Source organism: Rhinoderma darwinii, chromosome 5 (assembly GCF_050947455.1).
Source record: "Rhinoderma darwinii isolate aRhiDar2 chromosome 5, aRhiDar2.hap1, whole genome shotgun sequence".
In the NCBI taxonomy this organism is placed as follows: Eukaryota; Metazoa; Chordata; class Amphibia; order Anura; family Rhinodermatidae; genus Rhinoderma; species Rhinoderma darwinii.
Window position 1 is genome coordinate 341,608,318 of NC_134691.1, and position 26,102 is coordinate 341,634,419.

The 26,102-nt window shown below is 43.4% G+C and overlaps 1 protein-coding gene across 8 annotated transcripts in view; it reads right to left on the reverse strand.

The window, feature by feature from the left end:
- The window catches only part of LOC142652234 (uncharacterized), a 104,271-nt gene extending 80,199 nt beyond the window's left edge, over positions 1-24,072 (reverse strand). For 3 of the 8 annotated variants that reach the window (XM_075827859.1, XM_075827864.1, XM_075827866.1), the window contains exons 1-8: positions 23,802-24,072; positions 13,619-13,946; positions 5,015-5,113; positions 4,716-4,832; positions 3,844-3,957; positions 1,855-2,481; positions 1,505-1,624; positions 97-216 (exon numbers count right to left, since the gene is read on the reverse strand). In XM_075827859.1, coding sequence (XP_075683974.1) covers positions 97-216; positions 1,505-1,624; positions 1,855-2,481; positions 3,844-3,957; positions 4,716-4,832; positions 5,015-5,113; positions 13,619-13,942 — 1,521 coding nt within the window. In that variant the 5' untranslated portion in view covers positions 13,943-13,946; positions 23,802-24,072. The remainder of the gene's footprint in view (positions 1-96; positions 217-1,504; positions 1,625-1,854; positions 2,482-3,843; positions 3,958-4,715; positions 4,833-5,014; positions 5,114-13,618; positions 13,947-23,801) is intronic. The other 5 variants (XM_075827861.1, XM_075827860.1, XM_075827858.1 and 2 more) reach the window with 2 other exon arrangements.
- Between the last annotated feature and the right edge of the window lie 2,030 nt (positions 24,073-26,102).

Below are 26,102 nucleotides of genomic sequence, written 5' to 3' on the forward strand. Positions count from 1 at the left end.
GAACCCGCTGCAAAATCCGCCGCAGTATTATTCCTGCCGCCGGGACATAGTCTAAAAGGCGAATTACCACCTACGTAAAGTGACGTCTGCGCTCACCTGCTTGACACGGCGCTGGGCAGACATACAGGAACATGGAGAGGAGGAGGATGAGGAGGCGGCAGCCGGGACACACGGAGGAGGGGAGACGTTATGCTGCCCCAGCAGATCTCCGACATACTGACAATACAGAAGAGGCCACAGTCACTGACCGCGGATCATAAACATATAGTGACCGGATACAGAAAACATGAGAATACTCAGGAAATATCATAAATGTGCTGTGCACGTGGGAGACACGCTGCCTAATATGTGACATGTGACCCCTGCAGCCAATCACAGGGATGGTCTGCAGCGAGACAACACGTCATCACTAGAGCGTGGAAAACAAAGAGGGGGAGCAGGGGAGCGCTGGTGCGAGAGACGGGTGTTACGCGTTTTGTTATTTTACACCATTGTCAGACATTTGCAGAAAAAATTCATGGGGGGGGGGGTTGAAGACCCCTTCAATGCTGGTGCAATAGAACGGAGCAGATATTCAGCTCAGTGCGTCGGGTGATGAAGGTGCCTGCCATGTGACGTCCAGCTTTATTATTCCTTCTTCCCACTTCTCCTGGCAGCTCATCTAAGGTCTATTACTCAGCAGGGGGCGACACTGAGCTCCTCCCAGGATAAAGTATGGAATCTCTACTAAATCTTGAGGTTTGCTGTGAGAGAACAGGGGACCGAAAGTCCCCCGAAGTGCTCCATGAGAAGCACGGGACTTCCGGGGTCTGTGTCCGGCAGCTCTACAGAAACGAATGGACGGCTTGTGCGCATGCGTGACCGGCCCTCCATTCATTTCTATGGACACACAAGCCGGACACAGACCCCGGAAGTCCCAAGCCTCTCATGGAGCACTTCGGAAGACTTTCGGTCCCCCGTTCCCCTTATCGCTGGGGGTCCCAGCGGTCGGACCCCCAGCGATCACACAAGTATCCCCTGTCCACTGGATAGGGGATACATGTGTTTTGCGGGACAACCCCATTACGGTCCTTTTACACTAACCAATGATCGGGGAAACAAGCGTTCATCGCATGATCATATCGTTTATGATGCCGAAAATATTGTCGCGGGCAGCAAATCTCTCTGTTTAAACAGAAAGACGCGCCGCCGACATGATAGAAATGTATGGGGACGAGCGATCGTAGTAATGAGTTCTTGTCCCAATACATAGCTCCACGTTGAAGGAGCAAACGAGCGCCGATCAATGAGCTGTCTCGTTGATCGGCGCTCGTTGTTACGGACGGCGTAAAGGGACCCTAAGTGACGCCAGTATCTCCTGTGACCTGCTCTAATAATAATGATCGGCTGATACTGATCTGTCCTGCAAAATAAAGAGAAATGGAAGCCGCAAGTTGAGAGCTCTGATAGGCTGCTGTAGAACAAGGCACGATCCGCTGGTGACACACACAGATTATTCCCCTACCTGCTTTATAGATGGATCCAGGCAGAACTGTCGGCAGGGAGTCCCCTCGGGGGCCTGCGGAGGGTCCTCCGGTCTCGGGTCACATTTCCTGAGATGTCTTGGTGCTTGGTAATCAATAAGCTGCGAATAAGAATTGCAATTATAAGCGTAATAATCACATGGGGTAAAACGATCGGAAGATCAGCAACAAACATACAAGATCCACATCACACACGGCTGGATCTCCGAGCTCGTGGATCACCAGGGACTTCCCCTTTAAATGGGTTGTCACATGACAGTCACCGAATATCCTAAATCCGTCTTTACTAGAATTGCATCACGACAGTGAAGTATATGAGAGCTGACGTTACCTGAGCCTGGATGCCGGGGTCCACAGTGGAGGGGGGCACCGCACAGGATCGATGGTCTAACTCTTTGTCTAAGTATTCGGGGGGTGTCTGGAGTCCGTCAGAGACCGGGGGCTGATAATTAACCTCAGCTTGTCTTCCGGTGACATCACTCTGAGTACCGCAGCTTACAGCGGGCACAGGCTCCGGACATGACTGAGGGGTCTGCTGGTCCGCTTCACGTGATTTGGAGGATGATAAACCGCTGGATGGACAGTTCTGCTCCCCGGGACGGCGGGTGACCTCGGTGGGGTCGGTGGGGGGCTCCAGTGATTGCGGACAGTCTCGTGTCTCGCGGTTTAGTTGTGGATGTTCGGCGTGGTCAGTCTGCGTGCTCGCGTGGCGTGACAGGTGACGGGGAGAGGACGGGTGCTGGACAGGCCTCTCTGGATGGACTTGTGCATCGGTCTCTGATTTTCCGTCTCGCTCTTCAGTTTGGGTGCTAGAACTTAGGGTGAGCGGACATTCCTGAGAAGACATGGAAGAAGACGTGGTGGAAGAAGACGTGGTGGAAGAAGACGTGGTGGAAGAAGACGTGGAAGGTGTCGGGGTGACGGATTCACATGGGTGATCCAAGAAGATGAGAACGACCTGAAATAAAACAAGAGATACAAAGTGAATCTCCAGCCGACCTGTTACATGTGCAGAGCAGAACGTCACGTGTCTTCCCGCCGCCCAGTCCTCTCACTAGACTGCGGACACCTTGGATTAGGCTCCAATATGTCCTAGAACTATTCATAACCCGACATTGAATATGGAAACACTTAAACCCCTTAACGACATGTCACGTACTAGTAACCTCCGACGGAACCCCAGAACGGAAAGCGAACGGGGATGTGAACAGGCCCTTACACAAGCGACACCTCACGGCAATGGGCGGAATCAAAGATCACTTTGGTTCAGCCCATTTAACACCTTAAATGCCACGATCAATCGCAACAGCAGCATTTAAATTGTTAGAATCAGGGGGGACCCGTCCCAACGACGCGATCGGTGGGTGACAATGGTTGTTATGAAGGCCCCCAGATCTGCCATCTTTGTACTCCTTTGAAGCTCTGCCTCTGGGCTTCAAAGGAGACTGTCAGTATGACGAGATACTGCAATACATTAGTATTACAGTATATTATGCAAACGATACAACGATCGCTGGTTCAAAAAAAAAAAGAAAAAAAGGGAAAACAGTTAAAATAAAGATTTTTATAATGATCCAAAAATAATCAATCATTTAAAAAAAGTTCAAAAAAATCCCTCTTTTCCTAAAGTAATGTTAAAAAATAAATAAAAGTTATCACTTGTATCGCCACGCCCGTAAAAGTCCGAACTATCACAATATGGCGCTGTTTAACCCGCTTGGTGAACGTCGTAGAAAAAATATATAACACGCAAATTGTTGTTTTTTGGTCACATGAGGTCTCCAAAAAATGTAATAAAAAGGTGATAAAAAAGTCACATGTACCCCAAAATGGTATCGGTGAAAACTACAACTCGCCCTGTAAAATTTAAGCCCTCACAAGTGGTGAAACATAAAACAAAACATAAATTTGGTTTCGCCGTTATCGTATCAACCCGTAGAATAAGGTGAATATCTCGTTTTTACCGCCTGAAGACGCCGTAAAAACAAAACCCCCCCAAAAAATTGAGTAATCGCTGTTTTTTGCCCGTTTCACCCCACAAATATTTTTTTTTCAGATTCCCAGTACAATAAATGGTGCCATGAAAAACTACAACTTGTCCCGCAAAAAACAAGCCCTCACTTGGCTATGTATGACGAAGAAATAGAAAAGTTATGGCTTTTGGAAGGCGGGGAGAAAAAAACTCAAATTGGCCGTGTCTCTAAGGGGTTAAACCTCTAAAATAGCCACGACGTAAAACAAGAACGGCTGCGCTGCGGAGGGTCCCATCCTGTGATCCAGGACACGTCCCATCTTCTCCATCCACTGAGGACCAGCTCACCTGCTTGACCGCTCTCTGCGGGCAGTGGGCTCCTCCCGGGCACTGGGGGGCGCTCTCCGTGGACACATTCTCCAGGGTAAGACCCTTTCCCTGCTCACAAAAGTTGAGAACGATCTGCGGAAAGATAAAAGTTCACAAATCAAAATCTGGAAAAAAAATGTAAGGCGACTCTCCGGTCCTGGAACATTTTAAATATGATGATGTGTATGGAGTAATAATATCCGGTGCCCTCCACTTGTGACCCGCTGTCGTAGATCCGCCTTTTAGGGTCCCCCCTGTGCTGTCCCATAATGGCCGCAGCGCTTCTTAGACTACGAGTCTGAGACACTCCCACTGTTCTCGGATTGGCCAGAGCTGCTCAAGTGAGAACTTCTATCCAATCCGTGAACAGAGGGCGTGTCTTATACTCAGACTGAGAAGCGCTGCGGCCCTTTTGAGACAACACAGAGGGGACCCGAAGACGGTGGATCCATAGCAGGGAGGGGGGGCAACTGGAGGGCACCAGGTAATATTACTCTGTATACTCCATCCTGGGCATGGAAATTTGGTGGAGACCCTGCTATGTACACGATGTAACCCTTAGTCTATGATCTCCCACGAGACCAGTACACTCATTTCCTGAAATACTCTGCGCTGCTGGGTACTCTGCTTCTTCCACTAAGTAGCGCTCAGTCTGTGGCTTGCCTCAAGACCAGTACACCTGTCTCCTGAAACTCTCTGTGCTGCTGAGATCCTGCTGCTTCCACTTTTCTCTCTGTAGGATTTAAACAAGGTTCCCATCGTTTCCAGGGCTCCTACCCCCCCCCCCTCATACTACTGGGATGTACCTCAAAATTTAGCGTATATAAAATATTTTGTGTCTGGTAACTCACCTGGTTGACCCCGGGTCGGGGGCTGACCACCATGGTTTTTGTGGTGCAGTGAGACACCTGTGGTCTGGACTCTGTAACTGAAAATTGGACGTTGGGCGATCGTTTACAGTCTGGAACCTGCAGCAAAAAAACGTTGGGAATTACAAACCCGACTACAAAAAAACAAAAAGTAAAATAGGTGGAGTTTTGGGTGGAGCGGAGGCAGAGAGTGGTGGGCTCACATACGACCTGGGGGTCACCTGCCGGAGTAATGACGTCAGCCTGTAAGCCGGATGACGCAGCACCTGTGCAGCTTTTACCTGTGCAGCCTTCGAAGATAGAGCACAAGAGGGACATGGAGGCGCCGAGGGCGGAGTCTGCCCGTCGTGGCGCTGCGTGACTGGCGGGAAAGTGTTAACCTGAAAGAGAAGAAGAAAAACAAAAACATTACAATACGGCAAAGATTGCCAATATGCCGTCCGTGCTGCGGCGCCTCATAACCGCGGGCCGAGGTGAAGGCTACAGGTAGCGGAGAACGCGGGGCCGTATGTGGTAGGGGGGATACAGCAGATATGAATGTGAACCAGCCATGTCAATGAGGAAGAAAAGATGGCTGGCCCGGGGGTTGCTATGGAAACTACGGGGAGCGATCAGCGAGGAGAGAGAATGAAATCCTCTATGATTTATGATGTGGGGGGGGGGGGGGTCCGCTGTTAAACACCTCAGAATAAGTGAATGGGTAGAGTGATAGTGCATCAGCAGGAATACAACCCACATCATCCACATCATCACCACCATGGGCATACGAAGAAGAGATCAGTTATAACGTTTTATAAAATCCCACCGTAAAATGACGTTAAGATGAGAGAATTGTATAGAGAGCAGTCCCCTAATATGTCCTTACAATCAGGAAAGTCCTTACAGGCGGCAGGGACCTAATCATACACAATCTGGCCGAAAGTATGTGCCCCCCCCCCCCCCGACCTATGAGATCGATAGACGTCCCATCTTATAACCAGAGATGTGAATATGGAGTTGGCTCTTTTGCGGTGTAACGGCCTCCAGGCTTCTGGGAAGGTTTTTTACAAGATGTTTGGAAATTTGTGCCCCTATGTGGGGTCAGACACTGATGATGGGGGAGGTCGGGCTTACAATCGCCGTTTTAATTGACCCCACAGATGATGTATGGGGTGGAGGTCCGGGCTCTGTGCAGCCACTCCAGTCCAGACTCCTCGCCCCGTGTCTTTATGAAGCTCGCTGATTGCACTGGGGCGCAGGCGGCTGGAACAAGAAAGAGCCGAACCCCAAACTTGACCACAAAGTTGGAGGCTACAATTGTGTAACGTGTTTGTATGCTGTAGTATTAACCCCTTCACTAGAAATAAGAAGCCAAACCCTAAAAAACAGCTAAAGACCATTACCCCAATCATAGAACTTACAGGTGACCAAATCTAGCAGATAATAATAACACAGGTGACCGGGGAGGATCTAGCCGATAATAATAACACGTACAGGTGGCCGGGACAGATCTAGCCGATAACAACACTTATAGGTGACAAGGGCAGATCTAGCAGATAATAACACTTACAGGTGACCGGGGAGGATCTAGCCGATAATAATAACACGTACAGGTGGCCGGGACAGATCTAGCCGATAACAACACTTATAGGTGACAAGGGCAGATCTAGCAGATAATAACACTTACAGGTGACCAGGGCACATCTAGCCGATAATAACACTTACAGGTGACCGGGGCAGATCTAGCAGATAACAACACTTATAGGTGACAAGGGCAGATCTAGCAGATAATAACACTTACAGGTGACCGGGGCAGATCTAGCCGATAATAATAACACTTACAGGTGACAGGGCAGATCTAGCCGATAATAACACTTACAGGTGACCAGGGCAGATCTAGCCGATAATAACACTTACAGGTGACCAGGGCACATCTAGCCGATAATAACACTTACAGGTGACAGGGCAGATCTAGCCGATAATAACACTTACAGGTGAACGGGGCAGATCTGGCAGATAATAATAACACTTACAGGTGGCCGGGACAGATCTAGCAGATAACACTTATAGGTGACAAGGGCAGATCTAGCAGATAATAACACTTACAGGTGACAGGGGCAGATCTAGCAGATAATAATAACACTTACAGGTGACCGGGGCAGATCTAGCAGATAATAGCACTTACAGGTGACCGGGGCAGATCTAGTAGATCAGAAATTTCGAGCACTGGACTTGTGGTAAATCTGTGTGGCTTCCACGTGTAAAGTCACTGAGCTCATTCGTACCATTCATACTACTAGTAATGTTTGTCTATGGAGATTACATGGCTGTGTGCTGGATTTTATGCTTCTGTTTGCAATATGTTTGGCTGAAACACCTGAAAGTAATCATTAATGTGCACATACGTTTTGTTCTTTATTCCTATACTACCTTAAGATTAGGGAGTTGATGTTCAGGCGATTCCATGATAAACTACAGACCTATAATCCAGAATACAACCTCACCATTAGAATGAACACAATAGCAGTATATTAGTATACAGGAAGCCCCTCTGCAGATCGGATTAATCAGGGGCGGGAGCCGCGCGTCAATCACAAGACGACAAAGGAAGGAGCCGCCATTCATCACGTATCCCGGGAGCCCCGGCAGCTGTCCCAGAGCGTGGGCTGAGAACAAACAATGGTGGCAAAACAGGGAGGAGACAAAGCAAGGAAAACAGCAGCGCCGACAGCTCCAAACATGATTAATGGAAAAGACGACGGTTGTCAGGCAGCGCTAGAAATGAGAAATTGGACTGACGCAGACAACTGACAGTGATGAATGACGGAGTCGAGTGTCAGGATCGCTCATCACATCCACAACATGAGGATTGATTAGGACACAGGATAATGTGCTAAGAAAGGAACAGCAGCCGAATCCTAGATAATGTGAAAAACCTTCCAAGATTAATAACGCGACACAAAGTATCAGAATCCACAACCTTCACCAGTACACTACCACATACTAGTACATAGGGGGCAGTATTATAGTAGTTAAATTCTTGTATATAGGGGGCAGTATTATAGTAGTTATATTCTTGTATATAGGGGGCCGTATTATAGTAGTTATATTCTTGTATGTAGGAGCAGTATTATAGTAGTTATATTCTTGTATATAGGAGCAGTATTATAGTAGTTATATTCTTGTATATAGGGGGCAGTATTATAGTAGTTATATTCTTGCATATAGGGGGCAGTATTATAGTAGTTATATTCTTGTATATAGGAGCAGTATTATAGTAGTTATATTCTTGTATATAGGGGGCAGTATTATAGTAGTTATATTCTTGTATATAGGGGGCAGTATTATAGTAGTTATATTCTTGTATATAGGAGCAGTATTATAGTAGTTATATTCTTGTATATAGGAGGCAGTATTATAGTAGTTATATTCTTGTATATAGGGGGCAGTATTATAGTAGTTATATTCTTGTATATAGGAGCAGTATTATAGTAGTTATATTCTGTATATAGGGAGCAGTATTATAGTAGTTATATTCTTGTATATAGGAGCAGTATTATAGTAGTTATATTCTTGTATATATGGAGCAGTGTTATAGTAGTTATATTCATGTATATAGGAGCAGTATTATAGTAGTTATATTCTTGTATATAGGAGCAGTATTATAGTAGTTATATTCTTGTATATAGGAGGTATTATAGTAGTTATATTCTTGTATATAGGGGCAGTATTATAGTAGTTATATTCTTGTATATAGGGGGCAGTATTATAGTAGTTATATTCTTGTATATAGGAGAAGTGTTATAGTAGTTATATTCTTGTATATAGGGGGCAGTATTATAGTAGTTATATTCTTGTATATAGGAGCAGTATTATAGTAGTTATATTCTTGTATATAGGAGGCAGTATTATAGTAGTTATATTCTTGTATATAGGGGGCAGTATTATAGTAGTTATATTCTTGTATATAGGAGCAGTATTATAGTAGTTATATTCTTGTATATAGGGGGCAGTATTATAGTAGTTATATTCTTGTATATAGGGGGCAGTATTATAGTAGTTATATTCTTGTATATAGGGGCAGTATTATAGTAGTTATATTCTTGTATATATGGAGCAGTATTATAGTAGTTATATTCATGTATATAGGAGCAGTATTATAGTAGTTATATTCTTGTATATAGGAGCAGTATTATAGTAGTTATATTCTTGTATATAGGGGGCAGTATTATAGTAGTTATATTCTTGTATATAGGGGCAGTATTATAGTAGTTATATTCTTGTATATAGGGGGCAGTATTTTAGTAGTTATATTCTTGTATATCGGGGCAGTATTACAGTACTTATATTCTTGTATATAGGGGGCAGTATTATAGTAGTTATATTCTTGTATATAGGAGCAGTATTTTAGTAGTTATATTCTTGTATATCGGGGCAGTATTACAGTACTTATATTCTTGTATATAGGGGGCAGTATTATAGTAGTTATATTCTTGTATATAGGGGCAGTATTATAGTAGTTATATTCTTGTATATAGGGGCAGTATTATAGTAGTTATATTCTTGTATGTAGGAGCAGTATTATAGTAGTTATATTCTTGTATATAGGAGCAGTATTATAGTAGTTATATTCTTGTATATAGGAGCAGTATTATAGTAGTTATATTCTTGTATATAGGGAGCAGTATTATAGTAGTTATATTCTTATATAGGGGACAGAATTATAGTAACTATATTCTTGTATATAGGGGCAGTATTATAGTAGTTATATTCTTGTATATAGGGGCAGTATTATAGTAGTTATATTCTTGTATATATGAGCAGTATTGTAGTAGTTATATTCTTGTATATAGGGGCAGTATTATAGTAGTTATATTCCTGTATATAGGGGACAGTATTATAGTAGTTATATTCTTGTATATAGGGGGCAGTATTATAATAGTTATATTCTTGTACATAGGGGGCAGTATTACAGCAGTTATATTCTTGTATATAGGAGGCAGTATTACAGCAGTTATATTCTTGTATATAGGAGCAGTATTATAGTAGTTATATTCTTGTATATAGGGAGCAGTATTATAGAAGTTATATTCTTGTATATAGGGGCAGTATTATAGTAGTTATATTCTTGTATATAGGGGCAGTATTATAGTAGTTATTTTCTTGTATATAGGGGCAGTATTATAGTAGTTATATTCTTGTATATAGAGGACAGTATTATAGTAGTTATTTTCTTGTATATAGGAGCAGTATTATAGTAGTTATATTCTTGTATATAGGGAGCAGTATTATAGTAGTTATATTCTTATATAGGGGACAGTATTATAGTAACTATATTCTTGTATATAGGGGCAGTATTATAGTAGTTATATTCTTGTATATAGGGGCAGTATTATAGTAGTTATATTCTTGTATATAAGAGCAGTATTATAGTAGTTATATTCTTGTATATAGGGGCAGTATTATAGCAGTTATATTCCTGTAGATAGGGGGCAGTATTATAGTAGTTATATTCTTGTACATAGGGGGCAGTATTATAATAGTTATATTCTTGTACATAGGGGGCAGTATTATAGTAGTTATATTCTTGTATATAGGGAGCAGTATTATAGCAGTTATATTCTTGTATATAGGGGCAGTATTATAGTAGTTATATTCTTGTATATAGGGGCAGTATTATAGTAGTTATATTCTTGTATATAGGGGCAGTATTATAGTAGTTATATTCTTGTATATAGGGGGCAGTATTATAGTAGATATATTCTTGTATATAGGAGGCAGTATTATAGTAGTTATATTCTTGTATATAGGGGACAGTATTATAGTAGTTATTTTCTTGTATATAGGAGCAGTATTATAGTAGTTATATTCTTGTATATAGGAGCAGTATTATAGTAGATATATTCTTGTATATAGGAGCAGTATTATAGTTGTTATATTCTTGTACATAGGGGGCAGTATTATAGTAGTTATATTCTTGTATATATGAGGCAGTATTATAGTAGTTATATTCTTGTATATAGGGGGCAGTATTATAGTAGTTATATTCTTGTATATAGGGGGCAGTATTATAGTAGTTATATTCTTGTATATAGGGTCAGTATTATAGTAGTTATATTCTTGTATATATGGAGCAGTATTATAGTAGTTATATTCTTGTATATAGGAGGCAGTATTATAGTAGTTATATTCTTGTATATAGGGGGCAGTATTATAGTAGATATATTCTTGTATATAGGGGAAGTATTATAGTAGTTATATTCTTGTATATAGGGGCAGTATTATAGTAGTTATATTCTTGTATATAGGAGCAGTATTATAGTAGTTATATTCTTGTATATAGGGTGCAGTATTATAGTAGTTATATTCTTGTATATAGGGAGCAGTATTATAGTAGTTATATTCTTGTATATAGGGAGCAGTATTATAGTAGTTATATTCTTGTGTATAGGAGGCAGTATTATAGTAGTTATATTCTTGTGTATAGGAGCAGTATTATAGTAGTTATTTTCTTGTATATAGGGGGCAGTATTATAGTGCTTATATTCTTGTATATAGGGGGCAGTATTATAGTAGTTATATTATTGTATATAGGGGTAGTATTATAGTAGTTATATTCTTGTATATAGGGCAGTATTATAGTTATATTCTTGTATATAGGGAGCAGTATTATAGTAGTTATATTCTTGTATATAGGGGCAGTATTATAGTAGTTATATTCTTGTATATAGGGGGCAGTAATATAGTAGTTATATTCTTGTATATAGGGGGCAGTATTATAGTAGTTATATTCTTGTATATAGTGGCAGTATTATAGTAGTTATATTGTATATAGGGGGCAGTATTATAGTAGGTATATTCTTGTATATAGGGGCAGTATTATAGTAGTTATATTCTTGTATATAGGGGCAGTAATATAGTAGTTATATTCTTGTACATAGGGGGCAATATTATAGTAGTTATATTCTTGTATATAGGAGCAGTATTATAGTAGTTATATTCTTGTATATAAGGGGAGTATTATAGTTGTTATATTCTTGTATATAGGGGTAGTATTATAGTAGTTATATTCTTGTATATAGGAGCAGTATTATAGTAGTTATATTCTTGTATATAGGGGGCAGTATTATAGTAGTTATATTCTTGTATATAGGGGGCAGTATTATAGTAGTTATATTCTTGTATATAGGAGCAGTATTATAGTAGTTATATTCTTGTATATAGGAGCAGTATAATAATAGTTATATTCTTGTATATAGGGGGCAGTATTATAGTAGTTATATTCTTGTATGTAGGGGGCAGTATTATAGTAGTTATATTCTTGTATATAGGAGCAGTATTATAGTAGTTATATTCTTGTATATAGGGGCAGTATTATAGTAGTTATAGTCTTGTATATAGGAGGCAGTATTATAGTAGTTATATTCTTGTATATAGGGGCAGTATTATAGTAGTTATATTCTTATATATAGAGGGCAGTATTATAGTAGTTATATTCTTGTATATAGGGGCAGTATTATAGTAGTTATATTCTTGTATATAAGGGGAGTATTATAGTAGTTATATTCTTGTATATAGGAGCAGTATTATAGTAGGTATATTCTTGTATATAGGAGCAGTATTATAGTAGTTATATTCTTGTACACAGGGCGGAGCATTAGGGTCAGTTCACACGTTGCATAAATACTGTGGTTTTTCGGCACCGGAATTCATTGCGGAAATTCCGCAGCAAATACAGTAGAAGCAAAGAGGATGAGATAAAACAAATCTGCGTAGATAGTGAGTGGATAAAACGCTCAGAAATTGACCTGCAGAATTTTATTTCGCAGCACGAAAATTGTCTTTTCATAAACGCTGCTTATTTGTTGCAGGTTTTCTCTATTGAATATAATGGGGAGGTAAATCTCGCAACAATTAGCAGTTGTTGCGTTTTTTGAAGCAGGGTTCGCAGCGATTCCGCCGCAAAAAACGCAACTTAAAAAAATAAATAAAATCTTATACTTAAACAGAAGTCTGTGTTCCTCCCTCCAGCGCGGCCTCCTGGGATGACGTTTCATTACGTGACCGCTGCAGCCAATCATAGGCTGTCGCGTTCTCCAGGGATGAAACGTCATCGCAGGAGGCCGGCCTACTACCAGAGCGGCTAAGTTGTGCAGTTTTCCGCAGCGGACATTCTGGCCGTAAAACTGCATGCGTTTTTTTGCGTCGCACCGGGTGTATCTACCCTGTGTGAACTCAGCCTTATAGTAGTTTTATTCTCGCAGAGTCCTGGCTGTTCAGCTTACAGAGGATTATCTGGATTGGATAAATACGGCAATCCTTCAACTGTGAGGATAATTAGGTCAGGGTGGATTTTCAGGCTCTGGATGTAAACAAGACATTTTTCCACTCACAGGAAGCAGAGATCCTGACATGGTGATAAATGATAGGTCTTTTCTTTATACAATGTTTAGCTTAGGGCCTGTTCACATCAGCGCTGGCTTTCCGTTCCGGGTTCCGTCGGAGGTTTCCGTCGGGTGAACCCCCCCAACAGAGAGTCAAACTGAAACCACCGCTTCCGTTCCAATCACCATTGATATCAATGGTGACGGAAACATTGCTAATGGTTTCCGTTTGTCACCGTGTCGGCCGATTTCCGTTTTTCCGACGGAATCAATTGCGCAGTCGACTCCGCTATTGATTCCTTCGTTAAACAGGAAACCTGCCCGAATGGTGACAAACGGAAATCATTAGTGATGTTTCCGTCACCATTGATATCAATGGTGATTGGAACGGAAGCGGTGGTTTCAGTTTGACTTTCCGTTGGGGGGTTCACCCAACGGAAACCTCCGACGGAACCCCGGAACGGAAAGCCAACGCTGATGTGAACAGGCCCTCAGATCACGCTGAGCCTTCTCGTCTGTTACCTGAGCATTGTTCTCGCCGTTCTGCGCTGGGCTTAGTAAAAGCGTCGGCTCCGCTCCCTGCCTCAATATCACGCCGCGAGTTGCGTCTTCTGGGTTCGTTTCGAAGGCTCTTTGCTCAAAGTGCAGAGAACACAGCTGGTACCTCCCAGCGCCGCCATGCTCCAGATCCTGCAAGAGCTGAGAACATTCCTGCCCGGAGACCCCGCAAAGACTCGCCCATCTCTCCGCAGCCTCGCGCTCCACTGGGAAAGGGTAGAAGGCGACCGAGCTGTCCGTCCTCTCAGAGCCGTTCCTGCAGCCTCTCACCAGGCAGTGAGACATCATGGACCTGATAAGAACAGGAGGCAGAGACTGGCATCAATCACTATGACATATTACAGGAACAGCGAGAAATTACCATGATAAAAGACATGGGGCAACAAAAACATGACTAAAGGCAATTTTATGGGGGATGGGCCCCGAGTGAGGCTGGTATGACCAATAATCCCCCACCTACCCCATTAAAGCTGGCCATACCTATTAGATATTTATTTATGTAGCCTGAATGGTTTTGAACCTGTTTGGCAAAAATCCCAGAAAAAAAGAAACAGCAGTGGTGCCTGTAGCCGCTTATCTATTTGCGGTGTATGCCCACCTTTGAACTAGCTTGTACTGATCCTGAGTTACATCCTGTATTATACTCCAGAGCTGCACTCACTATTCTGCTGGTGGAGTCACTGTGTACATACATTACTTATCCTGTACTGATCCTGAGTTATATCCTGTATTATACTCCAGAGCTGCACTCACTATTCTGCTGGTGGAGTCACTGTGTACATACATTACATTACTTATCCTGTACTGATCCTGAGTTACATCCTGTATTATACTCCAGAGCTGCACTCACTATTCTGCTGGTGGAGGCACTGTGTACATACATTACATTACTTATCCTGTACTGATCCTGAGTTATATCCTGTATTATACTCCAGAGCTGTACTCACTATTCTGCTGGTGGAGTCACTGTGTACATACATTACTTATCCTGTACTGATCCTGAGTTATATCCTGTATTATACTCCAGAGCTGCACTCACTATTCTGCTGGTGGAGTCACTGTGTACATACATTACTTATCCTGTACTGATCCTGAGTTATATCCTGTATTATACTCCAGAGCTGCACTCACTATTCTGCTGGTGGAGTCACTGTGTACATACATTACATTACTTATCCTGTATTATACTCCAGAGCTGCACTCACTATTCTGCTGGTGGTCACTGTGTACATACATTACATTACTTATCCTTCACTGATCCTGAGTTACATCCTGTATTATACTCCAGAGCAGTACTCACTATTCTGCTGGTGGAGCCACTGTGTACATACATTACATTACTTATCCTGTACTGATCCTGAGTTACATCCTGTATTATACTCCAGAGCTGCACTCACTATTCTGCTGGTGGAGTCACTGTGTACATACATTACATTACTTATCCTGTACTGATCCTGAGTTATATCCTGTATTATACTCCAGAGCTGCACTCACTATTCTGCTGGTGGAGTCACCGTGTACATACATTACATTACTTATCCTGTACTGATCCTGAGTTACAGCATGTATTATACTCCAGAGCTGCACTCACTATTCTGCTTGAGGAGTCACTGTGTACATACATTACATTACTTATCCTGTACTGATCCTGAGTTACAGCATGTATTATACTCCAGAGCTGCACTCACTATTCTGCTGGTGGAGTCACTGTGTACATACATTACATTACTTATCCTGTACTGATCCTGAGTTATATCCTGTATTATACTCCAGAGCTGCACTCACTATTCTGCTGGTGGAGTCACTGTGTACACACATTACATTACTTCTCCTGTACTGATGCTGAATTAGATCCTGTATTATACTCCAGAGCTGCACTCACTATTCTGCTGGTGGAGTCACTGTGTATATACATTACTTATCCTGTACTGATCCTGAGATACATCTTGTATTATACTCCAGAGCTGCACTCACTATTCTGCTGGTGGAGTCACTGTGCACATACATTACATTACTGATCCTGAGTTATATCCTGTATTATACTCCAGAGCTGCACTCACTATTCTGCTGGTGGAGTCACTGTGTACATACATTACATTACTTATCCTGTACTGATCCTGAGTTATATCCTGTATTATACTCCAGAGCTGTACTCACTATTCTGCTGGTGGAGTCACTGTGTACATACATTACATTACTTATCCTGTACTGATCCTGAGTTACAGCATGTATTATACTCCAGAGCTGCACTCACTATTCTGCTGGTGGAGTCACTGTGTACATACATTACTTATCCTGTACTGATCCTGAGTAATATCCTGTATTATACTCCAGAGCTGCACTCACTATTCTGCTGGTGGAGTCACTGTGTACATACATTACATTACTTATCATGTATTATACTCCAGAGCTGCACTCACTATTCTGCTGGTGGTCACTGTGTACATACATTACATTACTTATCCTTCACTGATCCTGAGTTACATCCTGTATTATACTCCAGAGCAGTACTCACTATTCTGCTGGTGGAGCCACTGTGTACATACATTACATTACTTGTCCTGTACTGATCCTGAGTTACATCCTGTATTATACTCCAGAGCTGCACTCACTATTCTGCTGGTGGAGTCACTGTGTACATACATTACATTACTTATCCTGTACTGATCCTGAGTTATATCCTGTATTATACTCCAAAGCTGCACTCACTATTCTGCTGGTGGAGTCACTGTGTACATACATTACATTACTTATCCTGTACTGATCCTGAGTTATATCCTGTATTATACTCCAGAGCTGCACTCACTATTCTGCTGGTGGAGTCACTTTGTACATACATTACATTACTTATCCTGTACTGATCCTGAGTTACATGCTGTATTATACTCCAGAGCTGCACTCACTATTCTGCTGGTGGAGTCACTGTGTACATACATTACATTACTTATCCTGTACTGATCCTGAGTTACATCCTGTATTATACTCCAGAGCTGCACTCACTATTCTGCTGGTAGAGTCACTGTGTACATACATTACATTACTTATCCTGTACTGATCCTGAGTTATATCCTGTATTATACTCCAGAGCTGCACTCACTATTCTGCTGGTGGGGTCACTGTGTACATATATTACATTACTTATCCTGTACTGATCCTGAGTTACATCCTGTATTATACTCTGGAGCTGCACTCACTATTCTGCTGGTGGGGTCACTGTGTACATACATTACATTACTTATCCTGTACTGATCCTGAGTTACATCCTGTATTATACTCCAGAGCTGTACTCACTATTCTGCTGGTGGAGTCACTGTGTACATACATTACATTACTTATCCTGTACTGATCCTGAGTTATATCCTGTATTATACTCCAAAGCTGCACTCACTATTCTGCTGGTGGAGTCACTGTGTACATACATTACATTACTTATCCTGTACTGATCCTGAGTTACAGCATGTATTATACTCCAGAGCTGCACTCACTATTCTGCTGGAGGAGTCACTGTGTACATACATTACATTACTTATCCTGAGTTACATCCTGTATTATACTCCAGAGCTGTACTCACTATTCTGCTGGTGGAGTCACTGTGTACATACATTACTTATCCTGTACTGATCCTGAGTTATATCCTGTATTATACTCCAAAGCTGCACTCTCACTATTCTGCTGGTGGAGTAACTGTGTACATACATTACTTATCCTGTACTGATCCTGAGTTACAGCCTGTATTATACTCCAGAGCTGTACTCACTATTCTGCTGGTGGAGTCACTGTGTACATACATTACATTACTTATCCTGTACTGATCCTGAGTTACAGCATGTATTATACTCCAGAGCTGCACTCACTATTCTGCTGGTGGAGTCACAGTGTACATACATTACTTATCCTGTACTGATCCTGAGTTATATCCTGTATTATACTCCAGAGCTGCACTCACTATTCTGCTGGTGGAGTCACTGTGTACATACATTACATTACTTATCCTGTATTATACTCCAGAGCTGCACTCACTATTCTGCTGGTGGTCACTGTGTACATACATTACATTACTTATCCTTCACTGATCCTGAGTTACATCCTGTATTATACTCCAGAGCAGTACTCACTATTCTGCTGGTGGAGCCACTGTGTACATACATTACATTACTTGTCCTGTACTGATCCTGAGTTACATCCTGTATTATACTCCAGAGCTGCACTCACTATTCTGCTGGTGGAGTCACTGTGTACATACATTACATTACTTATCCTGTACTGATCCTGAGTTATATCCTGTATTATACTCCAAAGCTGCACTCACTATTCTGCTGGTGGAGTCACTGTGTACATACATTACATTACTTATCCTGTACTGATCCTGAGTTATATCCTGTATTATACTCCAGAGCTGCACTCACTATTCTGCTGGTGGAGTCACTTTGTACATACATTACATTACTTATCCTGTACTGATCCTGAGTTACATCCTGTATTATACTCCAGAGCTGCACTCACTATTCTGCTGGTGGAGTCACTGTGTACATACATTACATTACTTATCCTGTACTGATCCTGAGTTACATCCTGTATTATACTCCAGAGCTGCACTCACTATTCTGCTGGTGGAGTCACTGTGTACATACATTACATTACTTATCCTGTATTATACTCCAGAGCTGCACTCACTATTCTGCTGGTGGTCACTGTGTACATACATTACATTACTTATCCTTCACTGATCCTGAGTTACATCCTGTATTATACTCCAGAGCAGTACTCACTATTCTGCTGGTGGAGCCACTGTGTACATACATTACATTACTTGTCCTGTACTGATCCTGAGTTACATCCTGTATTATACTCCAGAGCTGCACTCACTATTCTGCTGGTGGAGTCACTGTGTACATACATTACATTACTTATCCTGTACTGATCCTGAGTTATATCCTGTATTATACTCCAAAGCTGCACTCACTATTCTGCTGGTGGAGTCACTGTGTACATACATTACATTACTTATCCTGTACTGATCCTGAGTTATATCCTGTATTATACTCCAGAGCTGCACTCACTATTCTGCTGGTGGAGTCACTTTGTACATACATTACATTACTTATCCTGTACTGATCCTGAGTTACATCCTGTATTATACTCCAGAGCTGCACTCACTATTCTGCTGGTGGAGTCACTGTGTACATACATTACATTACTTATCCTGTACTGATCCTGAGTTACATCCTGTATTATACTCCAGAGCTGCACTCACTATTCTGCTGGTGGAGTCACTGTGCACATACATTACATTACTGATCAAGAGTTATATCCTGTATTATACTCCAGAGCTGCACTCACTATTCTGCTGGTGGAGTCACTGTGTACATACATTACATTACTGGTCCTGTACTGATCCTGAGTTACATCCTGTATTATACTCCAGAGCTGCACTCACTATTCTGCTGGTAGAGTCACTGTGTACATACATTACATTACTTATCCTGTACTGATCCTCAGTTACATCCTGTATTATACTCCAGAGCTGCACTCACTATTCTGCTGGTAGAGTCACTGTGTACATACATTACATTACTTATCCTGTACTGATCCTCAGTTACATCCTGTATTATACTCCAGAGCTGCACTCACTATTCTGCTGGTGGAGTCACTGTGTACATACATTACATTACTTATCCTGTACTGATCCTGAGTTATATCCTGTATTATACTCCAGAGCTGCACTCACTATTCTGCTGGTGGGGTCACTGTGTACATACATTACTTATCCTGTACTGATCCTGAGTTACATCCTGTATTATACTCCAGAGCTGCACTCACTATTCTGCTGGTGGGGTCACTGTGTACATATATTACATTACTTATCCTGTACTGATCCTGAGTTACATCCTGTATTATACTCCGGAGCTGCACTCACTATTCTGCTGGTGGGGTCACTGTGTACATACATACATTACATTACTTATCCTGTACTGATCCTGAGTTATATCCTGTATTATACTCCAGAGCTGCACTCACTATTCTGCTGGTGGGGTCACTGTGTACATATATTACATTACTTATCCTGTACTGATCCTGAGTTACATCCTGTATTATACTCCGGAGCTGCACTCACTATTCTGCTGGTGGGGTCACTGTGTACATACATTACATTACTTATCCTGTACTGATCCTGAGTTACATCCTGTATTATACTCCGGAGCTGCACTCACTATTCTGCTGGTGGAGTCACTGTGTACATACATTACATTACTGATCCTGAGTTATATCCTGTATTATACTCCAGAGCTGCACTCCCTATTCTGCTGGCTTCAGAGCTAAAGTCTCCCAGAGCATCCATGATTGTTCAGGGTCTACACAGAGCTTACTTTGGTGATTTGCATTCTGTGAAAAGCTCAGACTGTTTCCAGTAACAACCAGAAGAATTGTGAGTGAACTTATATGAAGATTTCACAAAATCCAGTTCACTACAGAAGCACATTTGGCCATCGCAGAAAATTACGAAAGTTCACAAAAACAATGAACGTGTCCTTACACTTTCAGTGCTGGCCACGGGTGCTCACAGCAGAATGTTCCCTGGATTTGGTTGCCTTAGGGTATGTTCATACTGAGTTTTTTGACCGTCGGAAAACGCGCCAAAAAACTGAATTTTCAGGCAGATTTTCTGCCTGCAAAAAACTCAGTGTGAACCCGGCCTTAGGGTGACCAACAAACTGAAACCCGTCATACTTATTTTAGAGGATCGGGGTGATGGGATTCTTTTAGTTGCATTGATGTTATAATTACTCCAGCCTTTTCCATATGAAGCTTTACTATAAGGGGTATGAATACTTATACAACAATTTTATTATTTTTTTTCTATTGTGCCAATGTATGTTTCATCTAACTAAAAAAAAATGAAACCACTTTGCAGATTGTCTGGCTTAAAAAAAAATAATCTAGCTTTTTGTGTCTACAGCCCCTATGTATTGCCATGGTTACAGACTACAAACAAACCTTGTGTAGTCTGATCTTGCAGTCATGTGTCACTCTCATCTGCCTCCACCTCTATGGTCTGTAGGTAATCAAGAAGAGGGAGCAGAATCAGGGTATGTTCACACACGTCTGAACATACGGAGAAAACAGCTCCTGATCTTCAGCCGTTTTCTTAGCAACTCACATTTCTTGGGGCTGTTTTTCTATGGAGTCAATGAAAAACGGCTCCAAAAACGGCTCAAGAAGTGACCTGCACTTCTTTTTTGCGGGCCGTCTTTTTACGTGGCCATTTATCAAAACGGCCGCGTACAAAAACGCCCCGTCGGAGCAGAACGCCGTTTTTCCCATTGAAATAGATGGGCAGATTTTTTGTCCGTTTACGGCCAGAAAAACGGCCGAAAATAAGCCGTGTGAACGTACCCTAACACGACTGCAGGATCAGACTACACATGGATTGTCTGTAGTCTGTTACCACGGCAACACATAGGTCTGCAAAGGAGCTGTATACACAAACCAACAGGATATTTTTGACCAATATTTTAAAAAAAAGTTAATTTGTTTTATATTTAATGCATTAAAGCAATAAAAAAAGAAGCAATTGCAAAAGTATTCACTTCCTTTAAATGTACAATCGGCGTTGCTGTGTTTCCGTGTATGACATGCGCGTGCAGGCGGCCATACACAGCATGACGACAGTGGAAAACCCTTTTGACAGATCGTCATTCTAAACAGATGTCGTCATCGCACGCGCGTATTATTAAATTACGGGCAGAACCGGTTTCTACTAATTACGAACATGAAAAAAATAAGGGGATAACACGGACTCTACATTAATAAAAAAAATCCTTAAAAACCCTGTCCTTCCAGAATTCACCCCAATACCCCCCACAGAGAGGCTCAGTGGTCTCCAGCGAGAGCGGCGTCTACAAAGTCTGATCATCTGGGAGGAGCAGCGGGCGTCCCGGAGTCCTGGGTATCTGCTGATCACACTCGGCTGGGGAGAAAGTCATGCATCGCAAAGTAGGGCACTTGTCAACTATGATAAATGCCCCCATTAGTGAGAACTTGCTGCAATAGGATCGGGGGTGTATAGAAATCTCCTCGTCTTCCTCCTCCCCCTTCCATGGAACAGACAGGAGCAACAGTGACAGCAGTAAAAACCACAACACACCCGGAAAGATATAAAATAATTGGGTAAAATCTGAATTAAAGGGACTAGAAAAGTAAAATATAATAAAATGCAATATTGAAAAAATATATAAAATAAACTCAAAATAGATGATATTTAAATAATATATAACAGGAAAAAAGAACATGTCCGGAGCAGACAGGAGGGTCAGAGACAGACGTGTTACGGCTTTTACAGTCTAAAAAAATGTATAAAGCAAAATAAAAAAGAATAAATAAAAATATAATAAGAAAGGAGCAGGTGAAATCCACAGGACCCCAGAGTTTACAGTCCGCAGAAAACGGGAAACTAAAAACAAAAATACATAGAAGAAAGAAAATAAAAACGCAAATCAGAATGTAGAAAAAATATAAAACATAAGAAAAAAAAGGTGCAGAGGCGGCAGAACAGCAAAAAACACAACACAAAAAACAGGTCAAAAATATAAAAAGAAAATACAAAGCGAATAACATAAAAATAACGCGACATGAGGCGAGGACTAGACGTGCGACGAGGAGCGGACCCCCCTCCATCCCCACATGGGACCCCGGGGACGATTATGAGGACACTCGCAGTCCTGGACAGCGAGCGCTGGAGACGCCTGGACGTGTCGGGTGATGGAGAGAAGACACAGAGAACAGGACCCCGATATTAAGGAGATATTTGGGGGTGTTACATACATATTGTATAGCGGGGTGCATAACACGTGTCTGGTGACTGCCCCCATTGGAGTGTGGCCACAGTTGGTATCACATGATGGCAGTGAGCGGCATTCATTATGGGTGCAACAAGGCCTGGGGGTGCAATGCTAGAGAGATGGGGTTCTGGGTGCATGGGATACTACACTGAAGAATATTGGGGTGCAAGATGAGATATCACAATGTTAGATATAAAGGTTGACGGGTGGTGAATGTTGGGGTGCCGAGTAATACACAGCGACGGGTGGTGGATGTTGGGGTGCAGAGTAATACACAGTGACGGGTGGTGAATGTTGGGGTGCCGAGTAATACACAGCGACGGGTGGTGGATGTTGGGGAGCCGAGTAATACACAGCGACGGGTGGTGAATGTTGGGGTGCACAGTAATACAGTGACGGGTGGTGAATGTTGGGGTGCAGAGTAATACACAGTGACGGGTGGTGAATGTTGGGGTGCAGAGTAATACACAGCGATGGGTGGTGAATGCTGGGGTGCAGAGTACTACACAGCGACAGGTGAATGTTGGGGTGCAGAGTAATACACAGCGATGGGTGGTGAATGTTGGGGTGCAGAGTAATACACAGCGATGGGTGGTGAATGTTGGGGTGCAGAGTAATACACAGCGATGGGTGGTGGATGTTGGGGTGCAGGATGTTGGGGTGCAGAGTAATACACAGCGATGGGTGGTGGATGTTGGGGTGCAGAGTAATACACAGCGATGGGTGGTGGATGTTGGGGTGCAGGATGTTGGGGTGCAGAGTAATACACAGCGATGGGTGGTGGATGTTGGGGTGCAGAGTAATACACAGCGATGGGTGGTGGATGTTGGGGTGCAGGATGTTGGGGTGCAGAGTAATACACAGTGACGGGTGGTGAATGTTGGGGTGCAGAGTAATACACAGCGATGGGTGGTGGATGTTGGGGTGCAGAGTAATACACAGCGACGGGTGGTGGATGTTGGGGTGCAGAGTAATACACAGCGACGGGTGGTGAATGTTGGGGTGCAGAGTAATACACAGTGACGGGTGGTGAATGTTGGGGTGCAGAGTAATACACAGCGATGGGTGGTGGATGTTGGGGTGCAGCTCTGACATGTTGCTGGGTGATAGATTTGTAGGTTTTGGGGTGCACCGTCAGTCACGTGTTACAGACAGGGTCGGGTGCTTGATATCGGGGTGCAGCCTCGGGTGTTGACATGAGGGCGCTGTATATAGATGTCCAGGCTCCGGGATACAGGCAGGGATGCTGGATATAATATGTGGGGGTGCAGCCCCGGGTGTGGGCAGGATCTCGGGGGGCTTCTTACCTTGCTCAGACATGCTGCCCCGGCACTGGGGGTCTCCGTGCTCCGGGTGTTCGTCCTTTTGTCTCGGCTCCGGGGATGTGACTGCCGGGGAGTGAGGACACAACACAGCCGGGGCGGACAGGAAGTAGGAGGAGAGAGGGGACATGGAGGCCGCATACACCCGCCGACCGCCCCCGTCACCTGCCCCTTACCACACACTCCCGTCACCAGAGCAGCGCCCGCACCGTGCACACGGTCACACGTCACCCGCAAAGCACCACTGGGAGCTGTAGTCCCGTGACTGGAGAAATGGAGGGGGCAGGGCCAAGAAGAACTACAACTCCCGTCATCCACTCACCTGTGTCACATACATTACTGTCCCCTCACCTCCCCGTGTATCAGTCATTACCGTCCCCTCATCTCCCCGTGTATCAGTCATTACTGTCCCCTCATCTCCCCGTGTATCAGTCATTACTGTCCCCTCATCTCCCCCTGTATCAGTCATTACTGTCCCCTCATCTCCCCGTTTATCAGTCATTACTGTCCCCTCATCTCCCCGTGTGTCAGTCATTACTGTCCTCTCATCTCCCCGTGTGTCAGTCATTACCGTCCCCTCATCTCCCCGTGTGTCAGTCATTACCGTCCCCTCATCTCCCCGTGTATCAGTCATTACCGTCCCCTCATCTCCCCGTGTATCAGTCATTACTGTCCTCATCTCCCCGTGTATCAGTCATTACTGTCCCCTCATCTCCCCGTGTATCAGTCATTACTGTCCCCTCATCTCCCCGTGTATCAGTCATTACTGTCCCCTCATCTCCCCGTGTATCAGTCATTACTGTCCTCTCATCTCCCCGTGTATCAGTCATTACTGTCCCCTCATCTCCCCGTGTATCAGTCATTACTGTCCCCTCATCTCCCCGTGTATCAGTCATTACTGTCCTCTCATCTCCCCGTGTGTCAGTCATTACCGTCCTCTCATCTCCCCGTGTATCAGTCATTACCGTCCTCTCATCTCTCCGTGTATCAGTCATTACTGTCCTCATTTCCCCGTGTGTCAGTCATTACTGTCCCCTCATCTCCCCGTGTATCAGTCATTACCGTCCCCTCATCTCCCCGTGTATCAGTCATTACCGTCCCCTCATCTCCCCGTGTATCAGTCATTACCGTCCTCTCATCTCCCCGTGTATCAGTCATTTCTGTCCCCTCATCTCCCCGTGTATCAGTCATTACTGTCCCCTCATCTCCCCGTGTATCAGTCATTACTGTCCTCATTTCCCCCTGTATCAGTCATTACCGTCCCCTCATCTCCCCGTGTATCAGTCATTACTGTCCTCATTTCCCCCTGTATCAGTCATTACTGTCCCCTCATCTCCCCGTGTGTCAGTCATTAATGTCCTCTCACCTCCCCGTGTATCAGTCATTACCGTCCCCTCATCTCCCCGTGTATCAGTCATTACTGTCCCCTCATCTCCCCGTGTATCAGTCATTACTGTCCTCATTTCCCCCTGTATCAGTCATTACTGTCCCCTCATCTTCCCGTGTATCAGTCATTACTGTCCTCTCATCTCCCCGTGTATCAGTCATTACTGTCCCCTCATCTCCCCGTGTATCAGTCATTACTGTCCTCATTTCCCCCTGTATCAGTCATTACCGTCCCCTCATCTCCCCGTGTGTCAGTCATTACCGTCCCCTCATCTCCCCGTGTGTCAGTCATTACCGTCCACTCATCTCCCCGTGTGTCAGTCATTACCGTCCCCTCATCTCCCCGTGTATCAGTCATTACTGTCCCCTCATCTCCCCGTGTATCAGTCATTACCGTCCCCTCATCTCCCCGTGTATCAGTCATTACCGTCCCCTCATCTCCCCGTGTATCAGTCATTACCGTCCCCTCATCTCCCCGTGTGTCAGTCATTACCGTCCTCTCATCTCCCCGTGTATCAGTCATTACCGTCCCCTCATCTCCCCGTGTATCAGTCATTACTGTCCCCTCATCTCCCCGTGTATCAGTCATTACTGTCCCCTCATCTCCCCGTGTATCAGTCATTACTGTCCCCTCATCTCCCCATGTATCAGTCATTACTGTCCCCTCATCTCTCCGTGTATCAGTCATTACCGTCCTCATCTCTCCGTGTATCAGTCATTACCGTCCCCTCATCTCCCCGTGTATCAGTCATTACCGTCCCCTCATCTCCCCGTGTATCAGTCATTACCGTCCCCTCATCTCCCCGTGTGTCGGTCATTACTGTCCCCTCATCTCCCCGTGTGTCGGTCATTACTGTCCCCTCATCTCCCCGTGTGTCGGTCATTACTGTCCTCATCTCC